Source organism: Indicator indicator, chromosome 17, assembly GCF_027791375.1.
Source record: "Indicator indicator isolate 239-I01 chromosome 17, UM_Iind_1.1, whole genome shotgun sequence".
Lineage (NCBI taxonomy): Eukaryota > Metazoa > Chordata > Aves > Piciformes > Indicatoridae > Indicator > Indicator indicator.
The window spans coordinates 9,026,192-9,040,652 of NC_072026.1; the positions used below are offsets into that span (position 1 = coordinate 9,026,192).

The 14,461-nt window shown below is 42.8% G+C and overlaps 1 protein-coding gene across 1 annotated transcript in view; it reads left to right on the plus strand.

Moving 5' to 3' along the window:
• Nucleotides 1–14,461, plus strand: part of MAMLD1 (mastermind like domain containing 1) — an 83,389-nt gene that overhangs the window by 39,186 nt on the left and 29,742 nt on the right. Inside the window, exon 2 of the mRNA XM_054388532.1 lies at nt 9,393–11,093. Coding sequence (XP_054244507.1) covers nt 9,393–11,093 — 1,701 coding nt within the window. The remainder of the gene's footprint in view (nt 1–9,392; nt 11,094–14,461) is intronic.

Here is a 14,461-nt window from a genome sequence, read left to right on the forward strand (position 1 = left end):
GTGGTTCTGCTTATTGGTTCATTTTTCAAAAGGCAGAGGAACATCCAGGAGGCTCACTGAGTCCCTTTGATGAGTGTGTAGGAGCCGTTCAGGATGTTTCTCTTCCTTGTCCTTTTGTTCCATCCTTCTTAGAGTTGTGCTCTAGTTTCTGATACTGCTTAGGAGAAGCTCCAAACTGCTCTTTGAAAAATGTTTTGTCCCCTGCCAAGCCTGGAGAAGAGCTGTAGATGCAGTAAGGTGTTGCTTTCCAATACAGGATGTAAGCAGAAGGTGGCTCAGCAGTCAGACCTATGTAGGGCCATATCAGGTTAGCAGTCAGGTGCAGCCACACAGGCGAGCTTGGAGCTGTTACTGTTTGGGGGAGTAAGTGTGAGTGCTTCAGCTGCTGAAACAAAAAGGCCTTTTTTCTTTCTTCTTTTTTTTTCCAGGCTGAAATGCCATTGTTTCTTATCGTTCTGAGAATTTGAGAGCTTTTTTTGGCCCCAAGTTTGACCTAATAGAAGGCTTTGCCTTCAGGCTGTTAATTCCCCAACCATACCTTTTCACAAAATGGAACCTATGGTTCGATAAAATCATAGCAGTAAGTCTTCAAGGGTGTTAAAACCCACTGCAATATGTAGGAGAAAAGAAGTGTCAGACTAGGTTTTATCTGGGTGTCTAGTAAATGGTAAATCTACCTCATAATTTAGGAACCTATACAGCCTGTTTCTTATACTTAGCTCCTTTTAACTTCTGATCATTGCACAACTGTGCCAGTGTTAGGGGCTGAAAAAGAAGAGAGAAAGGTCTCTTTCAAATCCCAGGGGACCCAAGCAGCAAAAACATAACTTTTTGCTCAGTGAAGAGGATCTACAATTCTCCAGCCTAGCTACTGCCATGAGAAATTAATGTAGTCTACAAAATTACCACAAAGTGTTCCACAGGACTTTGAAATTAATGGACTATAAAAAAAGATATAAAACAATACTGCTGGTATTAAAACTGAGGTAAGATGAGGTAATACTGATGGAAAGGTGTTGAGTGTAAGATTGATCTTGATTTACAGCCAGATATGAAAGAAATGCTCTTGTACTACAGCTTAAAAACCAAGAGGCAGAGAACTTGTTCTGACTTCAGCTGTCTAGTTAATAACACTTGTCATTAAATGGAATGTGGAAGTTACAGCCAAACAATATGCGTGACGTGATTGCTGTAAGTCTTCAGATGACTAATTAAGAGGCATCTGTAGAGAGATCTCCTGCTAGCAGCACAAGGCAGGAGCAAGCAGTAGTCCTGTTCCTCCAGGTCCATTTGTCAGCAGCAATTTTTCTCTTGGAAAATTTTCCATTTTAACAGGGTTGTTAATACTGAAAGCAGATGAATTGCTAAGGAAAGACAAGATGGGCAGGCTCTGAACATTTGTTTTGATAGGGCAGATCTCTGTTGGTGCCTTTGAAATGAGATCGGTAATTCTGTCTGACCTGGAAAGCAGCAAAACTACTGATCTGGAGGGTTTTCTTCTTTACAGTGATCGTTACTGCTTGTGTGGGATGGCAAAATGGGTATTTTCTTGGCTATGTTTTTTTTCTCTTTGGAACTGATCCTACAGTGATATCCTCCAACATTAGTGATGTTGCCTGTACTTCTACAGAAGGATAATCAAAAAAACCTTGCTCATGAAGGTGCTGCTATGTAGCCTGTAAGACAGTCCAGTTTAAAGCAGAGTATAGTTCACATTATGAGCATAACCACATTCACACAAATTAGTATGAGAAAATTAGATTCATAATATTTCCTTTCCTTTCATTTTTGTTAAGATTTAGGGGAAAAAAAAAAAAACAAACCAACAAAAACCTTAGGCTCTTGGTAGTCCAAGTTGAATTTCCTGTTAGTCTCTGTGGTTTAAGCTTATTGTAAGATCACATCTTTCCGGGTTTTGTATATTCATGATGTTTGGGATTTTTGTGCTTACTAGCTAAATGGGGCAGTTCTGAGTATTTGCAGCCAGGGTTGCTTCCTATGCTGCATGGTTACTTGGGGAAGGCCACACAGCTGAAGGAAAGTGTAAGGTCAGCAATCACCGTTTCAAAGTTCACATCTGTTCAACAGTCAAATGAGACCTGTTGTACTGCAGGGAAGGGGAACTGATCATAGCTCTGGAGCAACAGTGCCAGCAAGCAAAACCTGTTGTCGTGGGCTCTGGTGGTGTACACGAGGTGTGCCTGTCAGCCCAGGTCCAGGCAATGCATGCAAGCATGGGAGCATCTGCCCCTTTAGTGTGGGTATTTTTACATTCAGAACAGAGAGTGTTGCCACCTTTATTAAGGGAAAGCACACATAACCTTTTCTTCTTTCTCTTATAACACAGCTTGAGAATCCTGATTTACTGAGGAAATAACTGGAAAGGATCACAATGTGTGGTGACAGTAATGGGGCAAAGGATCACAGCATGCTCCCATCAAGTCAACTGATGTTTGCTGTACTGATGGGAGATTGAATTCTACAAATACAGCAGCAGTGTTTACGAGATGTTTTACCTGTGCATAACCCAAGTAGCAAATTTTATTCCATGTTAATGTAATTGTTTTAAAGATGTCAAATTTCATGTTGCCACTGTAAATTATAAACTGGGAGAAGCTGTAGTTCCAGGTAAAAATAATGCATACAAGTGGCTAATAGCTGATGTTCTTTCATGGTTAAAATGACTGCTTACATCCCCGGTTCCTCTTCCTACATCCTCTCTTCCAGTTGCCTGTTTCCATGAGCATGATGAATACAAGGAAAATCCACCCTGTGAATTTTCCCTGTTCATAATCCTTTCTCCACCATCACACCTCGTTATAAATGGATCTGCCACCTTCCCAGCCTGCAAATACCCAACAGACCCCAAAGCAGACGTTAATCTGGTACTCCTTAGCTGGGGAGTTGGGGTATTGATATTTTTAGGCATCGTGGAACACATCTCTGGTAGCTTGAATGGCTGTGTGATCTCTTTCCTGACAATGTGAAATGACAATTTTATGTCCATCCATCCTGAAATCGCTTGAAATCAGAAGGGTCAAAAAGCCTAAGCACTAGGAAGAATGTGATTTTAGCTTATGTTCCATCTTAATGTGGAGAAAGTGAATGGTAGTTTTAATTGCTTGAGCCTCCTTGAGTTCTCCTTGTAGCCTGTAGCCTGAGATGTGACTTTGATAAAGCATAGTTTATGTTCTTCATAGGCATGGACTGCTTTGGCTACTCACTGGTCAGCAGGAAGCATTTTCTCTTGTGTTGAGATATGAAATGCGAGTTGCTGTTACCAAACTGCAGCCAACGTGCACAAATTGAAACTTGCAGATGTGCTAAATGCACTTAATATAGCGCCAGGATCTGTTGTAGTTAAATGGAATCTTTGCCCATGAGCATTTGGGGTTTGTTGCTCATGTGCAAGCCAGCCTGCTCCTGAAAACAGCTCAAGCAGCTGCCATTTAAAAGGCAGTCTTACGTCAAATCCACTTTCCAGCCTTTTAAACACGCGCTCAGATTCTCACCTCTTTTTTTTTGTGAACTGTCCTCAAAGATTAGTAGGACATTAAAATCTATCTGGAGTGTGATAAATGAGCCATAGAGAGCACAAACCTTTCCAAGCTGTGTATTTAAGGCACAGGAGAAAAAATTGTGAAGTTTTCTTGTTTTCTATGGAAAATTGCCAGTTTCATTTTCTCATTACATGACTGTTTTTGTCAGAACAGATAGAAACATTTTGGGCTGATGGGCAGATAACTCTCGCCAAAGCTTGTTGAAGCCACAGAGACTGAAGTCTTGATCGCTGAAAGCTGCAAACAGTTTGCCTCTGGCAAATAATGGAAGTATGTATGTTCCAGTTTTGGCAGTGCCTAGAATTTGAAGGAGACAGAGAGTGATAGATTCTCTGGTCAGCTCTGGTGAGCAAACCTCAGACTCAGGTTTTATGCTATGCAGAGATAAAAAAACAGTTTGCATTATACCTTGAAAAAATACAAAGACTTCTACTCATCTCACGCTGCTGTGTTTCTCAGCCCTTCCACTAATAATTAAATGGTCTTAGCAGGTCTTAGCAGCCTGTTGGTGACCTGGATTCTCCCGGGTTTCTGAGGCACCAGTGTCTTGCTCTGGAAGGCTTGGTGCCAAGCTGCCACCACCCTAGAAAATCCCAGGATCTGTGGTGAGACTGAAATTTTCCCCAATCTCCCTTTATCATAATTTCTCTCTTTTCTTCAGTCAAACCAATAGAAAAGCCAACATCTGGGATTTCCCCAGAGTTACAAGCATCTTGAAATTCCTAGTGAAAGAAGGTTATCCAATTCCCATTCTGGATATCGCAGTCATGGATTCATAGATTCCATGTTATTAAATCAAGAGAATCTCCAACAATGATGGTGCATGCTGGAGACGGGAGGTGGACTAGCCCCTGAAAGAGAATGTGGCTCTACAGCCATGGTTCAAAACGGCAGCATCCTGTTGGGCTTGGTTCTCACTTGAAGAAGCTGTGTAGGTGTGGGAATCGCTGCTGTAGGTTGGATCTCTCAATGGCAGTGAGTGGGGTGGGTGGTTGCAGATCAATAATCATCACCCTGCGGTTGCTGTAAATCAAGGCTTGAATCTGACAGGCTGCAGAAGCCAGGAAGAGGCACAGAAATACCTCAGCTAACATTTTTCCTCTCTTGTGTCTGCATCGCATTGACCTAAATAGGAATCTGTCTTTGGATTTGGCTTATTTCTGGTGGAAGGGGGATCATTGAGAGGCTGGAGAAACAAGACTCTCCTGAGCAGGCCACAGTGGCTCTTTTCTCCCAGAGACCATGCCAGGTGGAAGGAGTCAGTGACGGATGGAGAATTAACAGGGGCTGGCAGCAGGGCCATGGGGCAGCCTGGTTCATGTGGAGAGCTGGAGTGGCAGCTGAGGAAAGTTGATGTATCACAGAGAGAAGGAAGGCTGAGTGACAGGGAGGCAGGGAGCCAGTCCAGAGGTGCCCATTCAGTTGGTTATTAAAATCCAATGGAACCTCCACAGTGTATATTTATTAACAATTTGTTATCTCTGCTTCCGTTTTTGCCACTTCTGGCCTTCATTTCTCCCTTCGTTGAGAAATAGTAAGTTACTCAAGGCCAGGTCCGCCTCCTGAGTTTGGAAAGTGCCTGATGCCAAAAGTCACCCAAGCAGGAAACTGCAGAGAGCTCAGTCAAGGAGAGGGCGCAGCTGAGGACTAGTTTCACTTGCTGAGTCCACCTTTCCTGTCTTGCACAAGAGAAGCCCATGGAGTGCTCTCCCCACACACAGGCAGTCGGTTCTGTGCAAAGAGTTAGCATGTGACAAATGAGCCATTTGTAACTACAGCTGTATCACCACTTCCCTGGAAGGAGCAGGGTAAATAATTGTCATTTATTCTTCTCGTGCTGCTGTTGAAAGCTCACAGCGCTGCGTTTTCTAACTCGGGACTTTCCCCGAAAGACAGTCTGTTGGCTTTGGGAGGATGGTAGTGCTGAGATCATGGCACTCTCACTTCTAAAAGCAAACTTGAGATAATGCAGAACTCATAATCGAATACTCCCAGCCTTTGTTTCCCAGGTATTCCCAAACAGAACTTAGCCTGTGCATGCTGATGCATTTTAATGAATTTTGCCAAGGTCGCAGGAGCCTCTTTGTTGCTCCTCTGCTTCGTCCTTGCTTGCACATGAACGAAGCCCTCTCATACATAGCCACAGACAGCCTCCAGCCACCTTAAGTATGTGTGTTACGTGTTTCTAAAATATTTCTATCTGTTCTCAGGTACTCAGTTTGAAACAGCTGTCCAATATATAAATCAGCAGAGAAAGGGGAAGAATTATTTTGGTCACAGTTTATGTCAAATAGCATATGCCCTTTCAAAGAGGAGGAGAAAGAGTTGGAATAAATGCACTTCTTACTGGGGAATCCTTGGCTAGATGAAGGAAATGGGCAGTAAAAATGTTTTTAGTAAGAGAAGTGTCTAGAAAAGGATAGACAGACCTTAAAGAGATGGTCTTGAGGCATCTGAGAAGACTGGATGAATGATTTGCAACAAGCAGCTTCTTGAATTAGTTAGGTCAAGAACTCCTTCTCCTAAAAGCTGTGGTACTCAGTGATGATCTCTTGCCACCATTTTTGTTAGCATGTCTGAGCCAGCCAGTGTCCCCATCAGATGAAACTCGTTACTGTGCCCTGCACTGGGCAGGGCTGCCATGGTGACACGTTCATGGAGAGCAGTCACTGAGGCTTGGGGAGAAAAATACTGGCTCCTCAGATAGCACCAGCAGAGAGCAGAGCATGCTGTATGGGAGTGAAAACCACCTGTGTCTCAGTGGTGAACATTGAAACAAACCTCCCAGCCAGCCTGCCCAGCCCAGGAGGGGATTTCTGTGTATAGATGATAGTTCAAACTTAAGTGCCTGGTGAAATACTGTTATCTGTTTTTTCTTTGCATTTGTGATGTGCTTGATGATACCCAGGTGTCCCTTCTAACCAGGATTATTCTGTGATTTGTTTGGTTGCTTTAAGGATGGTATCTCTCTCTCTCAAATTTGGGTCTGTAGTCGAATCTGTCTTAAGCAAAAGCAATGCTACTAAACTGTGTGCCTGCACTGGTGGAAATTTGTCTTCCAGATTTTATGGTCCTTGTGCAAATACTCGCCTGGGAAACAGGATTCTCGCTTTTCAAGAGAACATGACACCCAATGTCACTGCCTCTCTTACAGCCAGGCTACTCATGAGGGCTAAGCAACAGCATCCTATTTAAAAATCTTGTCCCAGTTTTGGAATGTCTGTGCCATCTGAAAGCTATAGCCTTATTTTATCTCTTTATAGCTAGTAATAGTCTTGGGGAAATGGAGTTTTGTTTTCCCATCACAATTACTCCCCAGTGCAACAGTTAAAAAAACTATTTTTCAAAGTGTTTAGAAAGCCCAATTTTTTCCCCCAGTAACTCAGAGCATAGGAATGTCCTATGGCAAAAGAATCATTGGCAAGGACATGCATGCCAGCATGTCAGCTGGCCAAGTATGGGAGATCCCCCACCACTTCCTGCCTGAAGGTTCCCAGGGTGCAACTTGGAAACACAATGTGTTTATTTTGGATGTGTGAAGCCCCTGTGAAGATTCTCTATACATGTCTGGGTTTAAATATATGTAGTTATGCTCTACCAACATGTTTCAGCCTACACAGTGCAACATTTGTCAAAACATGCAACTCTGGCTTAGTTTTCTTGAAGAAAATGAAGGAAAACAATTTTATCCATCATTAGACCAACAATTGGGAGAAGATTTAGACCTTGTTCCATTTCTTAAAGCTAAGCAAATTCTGGGCTCATCAGCCCAGAGGAATTATTGAATCGCTGATGCCTCAGCTGTCTCTGGCTGTGGTATCAAGCAGCCTCTTGCAGGGCAGCAATTCACACCATGTGTAGCACTGCTGGCCAAAAAGGGCTGTAAGGTAGCCAGTGAATGGTGCACTGAAAGCAATGCTCCACATTCAGTATCAGATCTCTCTTCCCAGTGGTTTCTGAGTGCAGCCCATGTTAAAGCAATGCAACTAGAAGTCATAGGAGAAAAGCCCTAATTGCTCTAGTAAGGGATAACTCCTAGAGAGTAAGGGGAAGATAGCTGTGCAAGAAGGTCTCTTTTCCACAGTGCCATTCAAAACTCTTGTCTGTTGATGGAGGGTAAAGTGAACTCCTCCTAAAACCTGATCAGCAGGTTACATCTCTGCAGCATGCAGACCTGCTCTTCCATCTGCCATGATGATCGTGTACAAGCAACTTGAATCCTCTCACTCTCCTCCAAATGTCTGTAAGATGGATACCAGCACAGCAGCGTCCAATACCGATCCTAAACTACGTCTATAGCCTAGGCAAGGGTAGGCACAAAGCTGCAATCCTCTGCCCACCCACGAGTTTAGAAGCAAGCAAGAAAACAGCTCTTGTGTGAGTTCAGTTGAGTGAGCCACCAGACAGCTCTCCCATATTCCCAAGTCAGAACAGTGCATATTTGTGGTCAATTGCCTGAAGATGGGTGGACCTTGGCCATTTGCACAGTGACCTTCATGTGCACATTGCAGAAGGAGCCACACAAGATGTGCCCATCCTCTGCCCTGCAGTCTTCATACACCCTGTGGGGACAGTCCTGTGACACTCCTGTAGTGACTTAAGCAAAATTATGATGTGCTTAATAATTAGTGTAACATTTAGGAGTCAGCTGTAGCCACCACAGCCCTGGAGTGGATCTGGTTACACTGGGGTTGGTGGCAGGGCTTCTTTGGTAATACAAGCTGTTACAAGGTATGAATATTTTTCCTGCTACTAGTTGACTGGCAGCGCTTGGAATTGTAGGCCAGAGCTGGGAGAGGCTTCATGTGAACCACCTTCTATGGTTTTGCCATTGCTGATTAAATATGTTTCTAAATGCTAACTCTTCCATTGATAAACAAGGACATAATCCTTATTTCCCTTAACCTGAAGCACCGATGTTAATGTCTGGTTAATCCTATGACATACAGGTCAGGCTTGTTAAAATTGAAAGCCACAGATGATTATATTTGGAAGAGATTGCCATATCACACTGAATTAGTATTAGAAGCATTGTTTTCAGTTTCACTTCAGTAGAAGGCAGGGGTTTCTTTCTTGCTGTCTGTGGATTTACAACTCAACCATTTCTTGTACATCAAGATATTTATATAACTGCATTTTGAAAACAATTCCATTTTTATGAATGAGTTGCAATCCTCCAAAAGACCAAAGCTCATACTGCCTTAGAAGAATAAACAGAAAAATAAAATGTTTAGCTCTTATTTACTGCTTCTGAAATCTAAAACATCTGTGCTTAGGAAACTGGAAAGTCTGTTTAGATAGATAGTTGAGAATTTGTTTTGGTTTTGGTTTGTTTGGAAAGTATGCCAGTTATTTCAGATGTTCTGCCTATAAAGAACGTAAAACAATTTAGTTGTCTCAGGTCTGAATTTCATCCGAGTCACTGGCAGAAGGTCACTAAATTCAGTTCAGGATTTCATTTAAATATGCCATTTAGACCTAAAAAATGTTACCATAAAAATGCTGGCATGTTTGTTATGCAAGGAGTATAATGTCTTAATTGAAATGGTACCAGAAACTATTTAAAAAACTTCCATTACAGTTCACATGACAGTATTTTATAGCTTTAACATCTGTTTTAAGGCCAACATGTGAGATTTAGCCTTTGTCTGACTACAACTCTTTTAATTTCAGCAAAGTTTTAGCTACTTAAATCCTGATTGAATTTGTCTCATATGATTGGGTTTTTTTAATGGTATGATATAATTTTCTCTATCTCCAACCCAGTGTTACACTGTGGAACTAGAGAGCATGTTAGAATGTCAATAACATGTTCTTTCTTTATTTTCACAGTTACAGGGATCCATTAAAAGAAAACTGGAAGATGATAGCTCTCCTGCCTCTGGTGGTGTGCCTGATGTCATTTTCCCAAATGACAGTAAAAGACTTTGTCTTGATGATGTAAACCTTGCCATGGGCCAAGGTGCCAATCCTAATGTGGCATGTCCAGAAATGCAAAGTTCTCCCTTCTCCAGCAGCCACAGTGCTTCTTCCTTGGGAGTCGCTGGTCATCCAGTTCTCCTTGAAAACAATCACATGAATGGTGGTGGCATTGGTTCCCCATTTTCTGTGCCACCCAACACAGAAATAAATCAAAAGGGGTCAATAGGAGGGCAAAACAATAACATTGTCCACTATGATGAGAAAGGAAACAGCTTACAGTCTGTGGACCAAGAGCTGCAAGATCTATTGGAAGAACTGACCAAAATGCCTGATCCTTCTCCCAATGACCTGGATCTGGAGAAGATTTTGTGCAGCAAGGCTGAAGAGCCACTTGGGCTGAGTCATTCTCAACCCAGCATAAGTACCACTCCGAAGTCCTCTCCACAAACTTCCCACTTGGAGAACCATGTTGCTAACAAAGATTTTTCTCCAGGCTGCAATCCAACCAGTGGAGGATCTCCTCAGATGAGACCATCATCTGCTGGAGCTAACTTCCAAGTTCCTGCCTCAAATAAACCTGCTGCATCCCCCATCTCTACAGCAGCTCAGAGCAAGAACCCACCACCACCTATGCTTCCTGTACCCTTACCCAACATACCTGGCTCCAACTGGCATGCTCAGCAGCTAAAGCAGCTGGCAGCTAGCAAGCAGGTGTCTACTACTAAGCAACAAGTACAGGCTCCCAGCTGGCCAACTATGTCTCCTCCTGGTCTCTCTCCGCCTTACAGGGCAGGATCATCCCCACACCATCAACCTTTCAGTCCTCAAAATGTTATGGTGTCTGGCATGCCTGCTAACAATTTACCAGGAAACAACATTCAGAGTCCTCAAAACACTCTGCTTTCAAGCATGACTTCCAGCAGCACCACATCCAATGGCCCCTCTCCTCCTTATGGGTCTGAGAAACTCTCCAGTCCGGCTCTGAATCAGCAGCCCTTCAGCCCGCAGAGCTCCCTGCTGCCCACCCTGACAGCAGCCAGCTTACCAGCCAACAACATTAAAAGTCCACAGAACAGCTTGGTTGCCAGCATGCCCTCCACAAATACTGGACCTTCGCCACCATACAGGCCAGAAAAGCTGTCAAGCCCAGCTCTGCATCAGCAGCCCTTCAGTCCTCAAGGTACATTAATCTCTAACATCACTCCTACCAGCAACCCCACAAGTATGCAGAGCTCACTTTTTAAATCAATGACAACAAACCAGTCCAAAAATATGAACATAATTATGCAACAGCCATCTAGTAGCTTACAGCCAGGTCTGGTGAATGAGAACCCTGTTAGCCAAGACCAGTTTTCTTTCAATAACACCAAACCACTGTCTCACTTTGCCTCAGAGTCGGCTACTCAAAAGATGTCACCTCTGACAGCAGGACAAGGGCAGCAATCTCTCATTCACTATCTCCAGCAGCAGCAGCAGCAGTCTGCAGCCACGCAGCAGTCCCAGCAGGCTAACAGCAGCCAGTTCCTCCAGCAGCAGTTTCGACAGCTGATGCAGCCGCATCGGATGCAGAGGCACATGCAGCCTGCCACATTGCCATCTCAGAGCAGACAGGTGAGAATGTCTTCTGTCTCATAGGGCTTCTGGAAAAATATTGAGTCATTTATTTTTCTTATTTTTACTTTCTGTTTCGAATGCAACATGGCTAAACTTCCGGGGTGTGCACAGTGTATGCATGGACAGGGCAATAACAGAATCTGTGCTTATCACAGTAGCTTTATTTCTTCAGTTGAAATGTACTGTAATTCCACCATGCATTATCTTTTCTAGCCCAGAGGAGAACTTGGTGCCATTAGGCAAAACACATTTCCTACCACTAAAATAAATAATTTTAATGTGTATAGGTGGTATTCTTATTTAGTTTATATTGTAAGCTGTAGAAATGTTCCCATGTTTCCCATCTTCCTTTAAGTGGGAATACCTTTTTTTTTTTTTTTTTCCCCGTAGTGCCCTTCAACAGATTCATCTCCATGTTATGTTTCTGAGGCTAGAAAAGACCAGGTAGGGAGAGAAGTGAATTTAACATCTGAGTCCTTCATGGACAGCAGGTCAAACTGTAGAGTTCCCGGATAGCAAGGAGGCAGACTTGAAATACTTGTTACTAGCATTTGCCAGAAGCAATGCCCTGCTTTGGATGAGGGCCATTCCCCACCCTTTGTTGATCTTTGATACCAACCAAGCTGGTAAATGCAAAAACATGGCTGGCAGGAGTGAGGAACAGCCCTGGTTTCCCTCCAGCAACCTTCTGCCATAGACTCAAGGTTTGGGGTGAAGCACTACCCTCTACTGCCCCAGAGAAGGGAGATTCACTGTGGAGACTTCAGAGCAAGGAAGGGCTAGGGACGCAGTCTGAGAGCAGCATGGGTGTGAGGAATAAATAAATAGCTCTCCTTTTGTTAGGAAGAGTAGTAGGAAACATTGAACCTCATCATCAAAGCCTTGTTAGGCTGAACCAAGACCTTGGAAGCAGAACGCTTCAAGCTGCTTAGCTGTCCACACAGGCACTCTTCATGAAGGACTGAAGCACTTCTCACCCAGCAAACCACAGATACATCTGTGAAGCTCTGCTAGGATCTGCTCAAAAGCATGGTGCTTGGTTGGAGAATGCTCTCCAAAGCCTGGGTTTCTTTATTCTTCTTCCCTGCTGTGACTGGTTCTGTAGGTGACTTGGTGTAACCTTGTCATGTAATAGCAATGAATAATAATGGGATAGTTACTAAATGACAGCTTCTTAGTGGTCAGTCAATGAGGTGCATTTTCCACTGTGCCACTTTAGGATCTTTTACTAAAACTACATTGTCCATGCTCAATACTCCCTTGCTACAATACAGCAGCTTAAAATGGGAAGGACTGGTGATTTACTGAATTTGCTTATCCAAATATATAACTCATAACTATATGGCATGTGTAGTTCACTCTAAAGGATTATCAATGTGAGGCCCCTGAGTCCCCAGAGGTCTGAAGCAATTAGGTTACTTTAAGCACATGAAGACACTGTTTGTGTTCAGTGAGACCCACATTAAACACGAAGTGGAGGGACTTGCTGGCTTGGGATCTAGAAGTATGGATGGACATACACCAAAGTGAGTGAGTCTCTGCAACTTCATGAATCACTACTGCCCATCAGACGTTTTAGTCTGGAGGCAGTGTGGGTGAAGAATACATTTATGATGGCTTTTTACTGCATCTTGAATGATGGCTAGGAAGTTGTTAACTGCAGTAATATGATCACTTTTGAACCTATGTCCATAACCTTTGAGCATTTTTGATTTTTTTTTTTTTCTGGCTCCACTGCTGGGTGTGTGGAATTGCCACATCCCTGCTGGATTCCTGAGGTTTCCTGTGCCCTACTTTTCCCTGCTTTGCATTTTTGTCTCACACCTCTGAAACCCCTACATCTTTGATTAGCCAAAAAAAAAAAAAAAAAAAAAAAAAAATTCCTACAATGAGTCTTTTTAATTGGCCAAAACAGCCTCTCTTCCAGCAGCTTTCCTAGTGCTCTGCCTGGGCTGCATTTTTATCTCATTCTCACTGTCAGAAAGAGAGAGTTATTATGATTTGGTAGCTATCAGTAAAGATCAAGGACAGTTAAGACAGTGATTACAGGTGATGAGCATTTTACATTTTCAGACTAGTTAGGTAAGCTTATGGTGCCTCCCTCATTTTACAAGTAAGACTTATTACAGTAATTATACACCAGATGACAGTACTTCAGTTTTACAGTCTGTTGAACTGCTGAAGAAAAATTGTGGATGTTCAGGAGTAGAACATTTTGTTAGGTTTTGATAACTTTACTGCAAAGGTTGTAGAAGAAAGTGGACGCTGAGTGCTGTATTGAAAGAAAACTGACATGGAAAAAATATTCTAGGTAAGAAACCTTAGAATTCTTGGATACTTGCTATGTTTCTTTAAGTCTAGCATGTAGATCTGTTATTTGTCTGCAACAGACTTCTTATTTACAGTAAGATATTGACACTGATATTTTGGACCCAACCTGCTGTGTACCAGTTTTTCTCCATTATAACAAAGTATTCCCAGTGGCTTTCCAAAGTATTCCAGCAGTGTACCCAAGGCTGAATTTCAGCTTTGCAGAATCTTGGTGCCAATTCTCTCCTGAGGCAGGTGATGAACAGGACTTTGCAAGCATACAGCAGTTGTTTCATTAAAAGGCAGAATATTAAAGATTCAGAAGACAGGGGAGACAACTTCTGCATCTTTAAAAATTAGTTATTTTCTGGTGGAAAATTGCCCTTTTTAGCTTCATTCACAAGAAATTCACTTGAGAAATAATAGTGTTCCCTGGAATGTTGTTTAGTGTTTAAAAGCCATCCCCTTATTGTGTGTGTGTGTGTTTGTAAATGTGACTAAAATTTATAAAAAGAAGGCATAGTACTCTCCTTTTTTTTGTGTGTGAGCAAGAGGTGCAGCTTTGTAAGGAAGAAGAATGTGGATGGTGGCCAGTTGGAAGGAGAACAATAAACCATGAAATTTGATCCTTGTAGCAGGCAGAGCAACATGGGGAAGAGAGCAGGGACTGGGACATAGAGTGAGCTTTTTGCTGTTGTTTTAATGTGTGTTAAAGCAAAGGCTCCACATTGCCAAAGCTGGGTTAGTGCTGGTGCCTGACGGCTCTACTGTTCTCATACTTAATGATATATCTCTTAAGCGTAATCAGTCTGCATCCCAGATCCTGTATTGCCTGGACAACTGGTAAATCTGATAAGGGCTAATCTTTTCCCATCTGAAGCACTATGCTTTATTGTTGAGCATTGATGGATATTGATTGAGGCCCTGACAGTTTGCATTGTGCAGTACTGCAGAGCCTGCTGGTGCTAACATCACTCTTGTGGATACGTGCAGGTTTTCATTTCACTCATGCAGGACTGATGCTTGCTGACTGAAAATATACTCAAAGGTCTGGA